This window comes from Bombus vancouverensis, chromosome 18 (genome assembly GCF_051014615.1).
Source record: "Bombus vancouverensis nearcticus chromosome 18, iyBomVanc1_principal, whole genome shotgun sequence".
Lineage (NCBI taxonomy): Eukaryota > Metazoa > Arthropoda > Insecta > Hymenoptera > Apidae > Bombus > Bombus vancouverensis.
Genome location: NC_134928.1, coordinates 3,540,194 through 3,551,092, shown reverse-complemented (window position 1 = coordinate 3,551,092; position 10,899 = coordinate 3,540,194). Strand labels below are relative to the sequence as shown.

At 40.8% G+C, this 10,899-nt stretch overlaps 1 protein-coding gene across 1 annotated transcript in view; it reads left to right on the top strand.

The window, feature by feature from the left end:
- The first annotated feature begins 1,798 nt into the window (after positions 1 to 1,798).
- LOC117160296 (uncharacterized) overlaps positions 1,799 to 10,899 on the top strand; it is a 67,598-nt gene continuing 58,497 nt past the window's right edge. The window contains exon 1 of the mRNA XM_033340962.2: positions 1,799 to 3,776. Within this exon, the coding sequence (XP_033196853.1) occupies positions 3,683 to 3,776 (94 nt within the window). The 5' untranslated portion in view covers positions 1,799 to 3,682. The remainder of the gene's footprint in view (positions 3,777 to 10,899) is intronic.

Below are 10,899 nucleotides of genomic sequence, written 5' to 3'. Positions count from 1 at the left end.
GATTAAAAGAAGAAGAAAGCGCCACATCGCGTCTAATGGCTGAACTCTCTTGTCGCAGTTGTGCACATATCGTTGTTAGATGTCGCTTCATATACACACAATACATATATTAAAACATAATTCCGATTATCGTTCAATGTGTCCCTTTGAACTTTATGAATTGGCGTATTTTATTATCTTATATACTAGCTTGCACAATGGAATGCGAGATTTGTATAGCTACATTAAAATTAATACAACCAACTGAGAAATCTGATGAGAAGGGCAGATAAAACAGGAAACGATATCATCCTTCTATGTAAATAAACGTTAGTTTGTCGTCAAACATAGAAAGTTGTACATATTTCATGATGATCATCATTCGTTACTAACAAATTGTATTATTACTATTTTCTTTATTATTTCTTCGTTGTACTATAAAATATACTTAATTGCAAAAGAAACTTTCTTCGCAGAAAGTTGTACGACCAAACAGGAAAGAAGTTAGATCAAGATGTTTAATTTGAACCATCATAACTGTATCCACGAATTACGCCTGCTTTCAACATTCCATGCTCGAGCGGATCTTAAAGAAATGTTTAAAAAATGCGAACAGAATGGCAATCGTAGCGGCAGCATTTCCTTCACTGACGTATCTTGCCGAAGAGGTTCGGTATATTTTTCTTGCATAATTTAGTTCACCAGACGCTGCAGTTCTTTTAATCGGCGCCAATTTTCGGCCTAAAATACTGCTCCAGTTACACGAAATATGGAACATGTAATCCGTTCACGATTTTTGTACTTCTGCACGCGTGCTCTGCAGACGCAAAATTTCTATACGAAAAAATCACGCGATAACCATTTTGTAATAAATGCATATTATTATTGTCCATAAAGATTATTTTTTTTAGCCGCTCAAAAAGTTAAAATTTTATAAAATTGAAATTCGAATAGGACTTTCGTAGAAAGTAGAACTATGGTTGTAGACTTTACGAGAAAATTGGGACACGATAAGTTAAAATGTGTGACTCCATTGTAATAGAAAGAGTATTTGCATAAATAGTACAATGATGCAAATGCGTTCATACGAGCGACTGATACACAATTTAACTACCGTTACGGGACACTCCGTGAAGAGAAGCGGTGTCGATCGAACGAAGGAAGGGAATGTGGAAAAGAGAGGAAGCGACGAAGGAAAACACGCGCAGAAGCGCGTGCATTAGAAACGAAACGCACGCGTCAAAACGTATTACAATTTTACGCACGAAAAGTTACACGAAAAGGTTCGTGGAACGCGATCCTGTACAACGGATTACATCCCATACGGAGAAAGGTGAGTCGCGGTAGTGTCATAGACGATTTCGCTGTAAGGGAAACGGTCGATAAACGAGTTATATTATCAACTGTTTTTCCCCGGATACGTACGTGTGAGAATGACGAATTCGGAAGGAAGTTACGCGGTGAAGATATCAAACGGTGAGGAAAGAAAGGAGGAAAGAATAGAATTTTATTCAAGAAGCGCTCTAATGCGGGAAGTACAGGCTCGGTGATTTCCGGATGCAATCGGTTGTTTCCGGTACGGACGCCCTCCCGAACTAAAACCATTCATTCGATGGAGAGCGAGAGACGAAGAATTGAACGAAGAAGGGGATAGGAAGGTGGTAGGTGGAAGCGAGAATCGACGGTGGAAGAAGGATGGAGAAAGCAAGCGAGCGAGTGAATGAGAGGCGAGTAGTGAGGAGGGCAAGAGGAAAGGAGAAGGAAAGCGGTTGAGCAGGGGATAGGGAAGGGAAGGAGAATACACGAGAGAGGTAGGCTCGGCTGATTCGAGAAGGCTGGCAGGCTGCTGGTAGGTGAGAGTAAGAAAGCGAGGGAGCATACTGGCTGGCAGAGGCAGAGGCAGACTGGCCGGCCGTGCGCTGTAGTTAACAGAGCTGCCAGCAAATCGGCAGCAGATGTGGTCAGTTAGTTCGGTGCTGTGTGCTCGTTCGGATCACAGTGTTTCTGTGGATTTCGATGCACCGACCGAATCCGCAGTCGATAGTAGCGACAATAGCCAGCGATCAGTTGCCGAGTGTGACCCTCGTCGTCGCGACACAACACGCCGTGTTCGAGAGAACCATGTAAGAGTGAAGGCACTGTAAAAGGCTTGGAGAATCGGTGACAAGTCGTGGCAAGGCGAAAAACGACTTGATTCAGCGGATACGATTTCGACGTGTACAGAGGATAGAAAGGAACGGAACAAGACGAGCAAGACAGGACAGGACAGGAGAGAACAGAACAAACAACAACGAGAGCAACGACAACTGTGTATCGAGGAAGAATCGCGAGGTAGAAAGAAGAGGAGAGAACAAATCGAATGGAACAGTCGGTCGCGCGCCAGCACCAAGAACGCAGTGATCGTCGTACCTGTACGTCGGTGGCCGAAGACTTGTCCGATTGAAACTCGGGAGTGATGTGGCAACGTTGCTGGTGGCTTGCGAGTGGAGGAGTCAGTCGTCGTTCGGCTGTTCTATCGTAGTCTGTGTATGACAGTGCAGTGTCGTTACCAATAGAACCGCGAGGGCCCGTCAGGGCCCACGAACACCGCGAATATCACCGCGATTCTCACCGCGGTCACGATGACATATCTAACAGGAGCAGCAACCAGTAGTAACACCACCATCATCGACGGGACAATCGTACAGATACATCTAACATTGCTACGATAGCGCATGTTCGCGTTTGTTGGTTATCGTCGTTGAAAAACAGCCGATGAAAGAGGAGAGAGTTTCCGTGACTCGTGCTTTAAGTAACAGTGTTTCGAAGCGTACGATCACGGCGTAACGCGCTTTTTCGTCGTACATACAAGTTTCGTTGGTCGAGTCGCAGCAACGAGCAGCAGCAGCAGCAGCAGCAGCAGGTTTTGGTTCCGAACCTTTATAGAAGTTCCTGAAGTGCGCGCGCGGGGTTTTACGCGTCTGCCACTCGAATGTCGAGAAACGAATGAGTGCGTGAATCGTGACAACATCGTGTCGAAGTGTACGGAGAGGAGTATCCTTAGAGAGAACGAGATAGAAACCGTCTCTCTTTCTCTCACATCCCATAGAGGCCGTGGTCGGACTTTACGCCGTCGTACGCGCTTCTCCCCTCTCCCCGTAATGGACTGTTTCTTTCTCCCTCTCTCTCGCTGAAGGCCAATTTATCTATCCCGTCTCTGTCTGAGTCTATACCATTCCTGTCTGTGCGCTGGCAGAGTTTTCACTGGCGCGACACGACACGGCACGGCACGGCACGCGCGCACACACGCTACCGACACGTAAACGAAAAACGAAACGAAACCGGCTGCTGTCCAGCCGAAACGGGAGTGTCAAACATCCGAGGAAAAATCACGGGCTATGGGAACAGTGTGTGCCATGAACTGAAAAAACAGTGCGCGACCGGTTGTCTCGTGCTTGGCCCCGTCGAAAGAGGATCTTGCATTTCATCCGGTGCGTGCTTGTGTATCCCTTTACACCAAAGGAGGAAGAGAGGTTAGGTTAGGCTAGGACTCCGCGTCACCCTTGGCCACACTCCGTCCTTCTCGCTCTTTCGTGCGATTCTCCTACCTCTCTTTTTCTGGCATACGGCCGAAGAGGAACGCGCAGACACGAGAGGCCAAACCGACTACGTACACACATTCACACATAGCCAGGACAATTGGGGAAAGAGGAGGAAAACACAAATGCCGATCGCTGGTGGAATTCTAGTCGCTGGAACCGCGGCTCATTGCTGGTCTTCCGCCGCTGGCATGCTTCGATTCCTCGCTAGACTCTCAGGTTAGCACGCAATCCATCTCTTCTATCCGCTGGACGGAACGTCGGAAACGTTTGACGGCCGCCTTGTCGATTATTTCTCGTTTCAACAAGGAAAAAGTCACGCCGCGCACGCCAGGGGAATCGCGACAGAGAAAAACTAACGACGATCGTCGTCGTGGTATCGTTGCCTACGAATCATTGGCATTCGCCAATAAGAATCATCGATAACAATTACCAATAAGAATTCTCGCGTTTATAAGTTGTATACATAATGTTAAATCAATCGTTGCGAACTTTTGACGCATCTCGAATCGAGAAAATGTCGTTCTCGTTTCTCGGCTGTTTCACGCTATAAATATTATAGTGTATAGCGTATTATTACGTATGTACGTATGTATTCGTATTTCGTCTTTTCCCCTGCGCGTGTGCATGCCCATGTCTCTTTTCCAGCATCGACGACGCGTGCTTTAGTCACACTCTCTCTGCATCTCGGTAAAAATTTCGCTATTTTCTCGGTCCTTGTCTAGTCGGGTAGGCGGCTCGCCGCCGGGGAATCCGTGCGGTTTCGATTCCCAGACTTTCGAGTCAGTGCACCGCTACTGCTAGCTGTTAAATGGAAGCGTACAGCGGACGACGTAGACAGAATAAGAGGAACAAAAACGAGAGACGGCCCCGTGTAACCGCGGTATTATACGAGTTCGCGTGTATTCCGTGCAGAGAGGATTTGACGTATCGACTCGGATTTCCATAGCGTCGCGTAAAATTAACCTTCCCCGCTTCTCACTACCAACCCCTTTTCCTCTCAAATCCAAATCGTCGATCGCTGTCATCGGTTTAATACGTGTCAACGTGTTTCTCTTCCTACCTTGAATTTCATTAACTATTCCCCCGCTACCAATTTCTATGACTTTCTTTCGTAGCATTAGGGCTCCCTTCAAGCGTCTCTCGTCGACGTATACACTTCCGGAACACGGTAGAAATAAATAAGGAAATAAGAAAGACAAAAATAGTGGAAATAATAGTCGAAATTATTTTTAATTCGTCTATATTGCTCATTGATCACACTTTTGATATTTTATTAAATCTTATCTATAAAATGCTTATGTAAACAGGAAGGAAGCATTTCGTAGTTCTGCTTTACCTGATCAATCGGTTATTTGTATCGATTACGCATACTGTTCAATGAAAAAGATCAGTCATAGACTACACGCGTGAAAACCCATGAATTCATGCGTTTCTTTATCGTGGTCCGTTTTACCCGAATTATTCTACGTTCGTAATTTGCTCTTAAATAGCAAATTGCACTCTGCAATTCACTGTTCGATTGATCGAGCATCGTTCAAGCGATTTATCGTTGAATTAGACCGGGAGTAAGAGCCGAATGATGATAATATAGGAATTCTGTGGTAAATAAAGAATTTTGTCACGGAGAGAAAGAGAATGGCGGTGGTAATTATTTGGATTACGGCAATCCGTGGCCGCGTTGTGAGAATCTGTGTCCTCTTGACACGCCGCAGCGACACGGCAACACCGATTCTTCTCATATCGGTGTTAATTAGCGGCCAAATGATCGCTATTGTCGCCAGTGTCGCAACGATCAGCGTCGCGAAACCAACTCTTGTCTAATGAGTGAATAAACCAACTAACTTTTATTTCTAAAGTTGCCTCTCCTTGTATGCAAACAAAAAAATATTTTCTCTTGTTCCAAAAGAATTTTTCAAACTTGCTGTAACTATTTTTTTTTTATACAACAACCATTTTTTTTTGTAAATCTTTTTACGTGCACGCGAAACCTAACGTCGAAACGAAATCTATTTTCAGACTGTCGCGAAATTATATGTAGTTTTTGAAAGGAAAAGTATAAATCTTTTCTGTAGCTTTAAAAGTCGAGGAACTGAAAAACCTTGGTCTTACAGTCATCGAAGCACTTTGTCGTGTGTAATAATAGTAGATAACCGAAAGTAGTACATATGTACGTAAACAACCTTGCATATTTCTTCAGTCCTCTGATAAATTTAAACGCATGGATTAACTGTTAACGTAAGGTCCTAAAGTATTTCAACTGATACGAGCGTTGTGATAATTTCAAGACGTCGGCAATACTATCCAGCCTTAATAATCGACCAATTCAATGGAAAAATGATAAAAGTGCATTTTTCTTTGGAATCTTATATAGGAAAGATAGATAAGATCAGTATTTATTAAAGAATTTTATTAAACGTTTAAACTTTCATATATATTATGATATTATATTACTATACACATTTTGTAAATACTATAGCAATACTTTAATATCCGGTATCATATAAATGATTCTATTGATGTTCAACTTTATCGACTTTTAATTTTCTCAAATTAAAAATTTCATTACTTGTATCAGCAAGGTTTTGATCAAAACTCAGCGTAAAGAATCTTTTCGCAGAAGCAAAATAAATCAGAATCATTTCGATCAGTACGTGTTATCGTTGCTCAGAAGGAGACCGTAGCGTGTCTCGTTTCGATAGGTTTGTTTATCTCATATCTGACTCGTCATCGCCCAATCTATCGATCATGAAATAAACACCGTTTCATCGTCGTTAAGAGAGTACGTTCATCAAATTTCCAAACCAAACAGATTGGTATTTATTCGATCGAATAGACGAGCATACGATACATTTGCAAACCTCTGCCCCCTCCTGCTACTATCCGTTATACATTAATTCATCGACGAGTGAATGAGTAACCTCTAGGCAAAAATCGGCCGCGAATACATCAAAATATAAATAGAAACGTGTCTGAGGACCGCTGCTGTGTGTGTCGGCCTCGGGTACCGAGTCAGTACTATTCGAGAATTTACCTACAGTGAGGTCTGATCCATAAGGAGGGAACGTTCTGATGTAAAGGAAACGAAAGTGTGAAACAGTCATAGAGAAAGAATATAATAGAGAGGCGGTGTCGTATCGGTAATATTGGAAACGAGTGGTCGGATTTTGTGCGCTCGCATCGAGCGCATAAATATGTGGAAGAGATTCGATGCAAATCGCAGGAAAAGTGAGAGTGGCAATGAGTCAACATCCGCGTCTGCTGTTTTCTAGCCATCGATAAATTTCGAAAGGCGAATAGTTCGCTTTCGTACTGATATTTTTATTTTCCATTTCATCGCTAGTTTCTTCGTTTCTCTCCTACTTTTTCCTTTTCCAGGGGTTGTCTTTTGGTGGTCGTTTTTTTGGAATGAGGAAAAGGGTTGTGAAAAAGGGGAAACGAATTCGATAGGGCAGGATGCAGACAGGAGCAGAGTGATTTTCTTGTTAAATCGCTTGCAGACGCTTTATCTTTAGAAGCCACGGACAGACAGTGGCACCGGTTTTTTTCTCCTTAACGGAAATAGCTATCATTCTATACGCCTTAGAATGAACCGGCAATACTCGGCAAAATTTATTTTCGACGTGTAGGTTTACGTATCCGCCGTCTGGTCGGAATATCGGCCGGGGGATCATCAAAGGGGGCAAGAAACCGGAAAATTCGCTAAATTTCGATGCCGTTCGAATCGTCGAATAGACATTCCGTCGTCTGGTGTGGCGCGTCTGTCGCGTCCAATATGGTTTCTAATGCTTCCACAACACCGGTCCGCCATTCGAAAGATATAACAATGAAAAAACGCTGATCTTCGCAGGTGGACCATTACCAGTCAAATTGATTGATTTTACAATATTATTTGAAAATTTCTACTTCGTGATATATTTTTTCCGTAATGTTGTAACTTTCGCAACAATAACTGAAAGAATAATTTAATGAATTTTATTTTGTTTTTTTATATATTCAAACTGAAAATAATTTTCTATCAAAGCTACTTATACCAATAGCAGTCAAAATGACTAGTTCTACAATTTTACAAAATGTGTCAACCCTCGTTTAGGGATGATGGATTAATAATACCAAAAATGTACTACATAACGTGGAATTCCTTCCGTAAAAATGCAATAAATCAATAAATATAAAAATATTCTATTTTTTAAAGACCAGCCATTTTCACTGGTTTTCGTAGAAATAGCTTCGCGTTAACACTTTGACTGCCACGCTGAAAGCCACGGGAGTATTTTTATTATTCAAAGCATACAATGGCAAAATAATAATAAATTGATGATGTAAGACAACATTCTTCCCCAATGGACCGTTTATCTTATTGGTGGCCACGGGTGACCACCGTGGCGCCGTGGTAACAGTTGACAGCGACATATTATAACATGGCTTCGTTTATTTCGACAAACCATTCGCATTCGTTGTTTCGTCGTAAGCAAAGCGTGCAGAATATATTGTTGAAACGTGTAGAAGATATTAGTAAACAGTATTTGCTCATTCTATATATAATAGTAAGGTATGTTCACAATTCTAACCTCAATTATATGATTATAAAGCAGTATTTACGATTATTTTCTAAGGTGTGTTTATAATAATATTCGTAGATTACCTCTCAACGATATGGATGCAAACACAGTGCACCGTTAGATGCAACATTTGTTCTCATTTTTTTTTTCATTGATGTTTCAATAAAAATGTTTAATTGTTCAATGGGGCACTTTTTATTTCAAAGTATCTTCTATTCATTGGTTATGTTGAAAATGCCCTAGCTGTCAATTTTCATACAATTTTTACAATTGTAAGAAGTTGAAGCGCTCCGATCACCAATGACCACACAGTGGCGTCACAGGAGAAACCGTGGCGGGTCATATATGACCCACGTGACAGTCAAATTGTTAACTATCGGTAGTTCGAGTGTTAAAATATTATGAAAAGAATAGAAAATAATGTCTGAGATAATCTATTAGCTATACACTCTATGACTCTTCTTCTTTGCAAAGTGAAATGGAAATTTATTCTTTGCAAAAGACGTATTCATCAAACCTGGAGTTTCTCTATCGCAAGAAAAGTATTCTAATTTAGGATAATAAAGATCAGATAAGTCTCAGCAGACTGCCAAACAGTTTCATAATTTCACTTTGGTGCCGGTTCGCCGGTAAGTAACTACATGTATATACTTCCAAAAAAGAAGTTGTTTACTTTCACGATTCGCCTAACAGCTTCTCTTTAGAACTCCACACTTTCCATCGAGCGAGATATCTTTCTTTCTTCGTTCGTGGTTTTATCCATTAGAAGATAACAAAGTATATAGATAAGAGATAATGATATCTGAAAATATTTTCTCCTATAAGTAGAACATGAATAAATACATATAAGCATATAATGAGAAATATTGAATTGGCAATTAAGTGATTGTGGCTTTTGTCAATACCATCTAATGACAAAAACCGCAATCACTTAGTTGTCAAGAATAATATTGAAAAGAGGACAAATAAAGTGTAACGTAAGACGCACAATATTTTTTGTTTTATATTACTTTATTGAATTATGCGCGAACATAATAATAGAAATAGAACGAAATGAATCATATCTAATTCGATAAAATAATATAAAACAAAAATTGTTGTTCATCTATTATCACCTTTTTGGACAATCTAATATAAAGTGAAAAATATCGCCATGTCTCCTGTTGCAATGAGGAACGCGTATATCGATAGATGTAATCGAGAGTCGGCGCGTTGAATCAATGGTCGATTACCGTGAAATCTCGAAAAGGTTTGCCCATTCGTTTCGATATGATTCACGGTTCCGGTTAATCGACTCCGTCGATAAAACATCTAATACACCGAGCTCTTATTTCCCCAGAGTCGCGTATGGTGTATGAAATTTCGCGGTGCCAACCATTCGAGAGTAACTATTTCTGTCCCCATTAGCAAATAGCACATGAATTATACATGGCTGTCTGTTAATTAACGGCGATGTGTTATGTGTCGGGCTTATCGAGTTGGAAAATTAAACGGTTGGATACGTGTTCGTGGATAGAGAGGATTGTCGGTGTCGAATTTATCACGTGGTCCTGGAAACGTCCTTTTACCTACAACTTGCTTAACGCAAGTCGTAATTAAACGCAGGTGTTGAACGAATGGTAGAAATAAAACGATCATGAAACGGGTTCTAATATCGGTACGTATAATATTTTTATTCAACTATATTTATACATATTACAGTACTCTCGGATTATTAGAAGTTGTGAAACTGTCTACAAAAAAGCGGTATCGTATCTGTTTTCTTTAATTCTAGCGTTTCGTAATTATTACTAGAACCATATCATGCCACTTTTACCATAATAGGATAATACAAGATAATTTTTAGAAACACTGCTAGATTGTTGTAATTCTTTTGATATAATTCGAAAATCCATTGGAATATAGGATTCTATTATAAATAGCAATGAAATATTCTATTTGCAAGATTTTTAGAAAAAATTTTTTTTTATTAGAAAGATTAATTAGAAGGTAAATCTAATAGAATTTTACCGACGTCACCGACGTCACCGAAAAAATTCATCTGGAAAGAATGCTCGATTATATCGCGCTTAAAATCTCCACTCTATTGACAAAAATCTGAAACGATTACAAAGCAGCCAGATCGTGGAATTTCATCGTTTAATAATAAAAGTCATCCTGTGTGTACGAGCGGTATCCGGTAATGCTGCACTATTCAGATGGCGTACGTGTGTTCGGTACTTGTATTCCGCACGAACGGCTCGGCCTCGTTTCTGATCGCAACAACGAGGGTATCGTACGCGGAGGAGAGCATCCAAGGGCGACTCGGACTCGACCATTTCTCGGACAATGATGTTTTCTGCTTCTCTCCTGGAAGCCCGCGCACAATGCCCGTGTAACGCCTATTTCTAAATAGACGAAAGAGTCCAGCCGTGGGATTGACGATACAACAATGAACACCGTTATTATTAGGCTGCCTGGACAAACATCCAAACGTCCGTGTAAATCATATTCGATTTTGCTGTTTTCGTCAAAGGATTACCGTTTCGTCTATCTCGGCGTTTTTCTTTTTTATTTCGGAGTCGTTCATTCACTGTAGAAACGACACGGAAGATCGGCAAATTCCAGAGTTAAAAAGAAACTGCCTTTTTATCAAATTTGTCATGGGATTCTCTTGGAAAATATTTACAAAAATAGCAACTGTGCAAAAATACCATCTGGATATTGGGTGTATGAACACTTACACTTATAAAATTCAATTAATAAAATAAGGTGTACTAAATTAATTTGTTAAAACAATT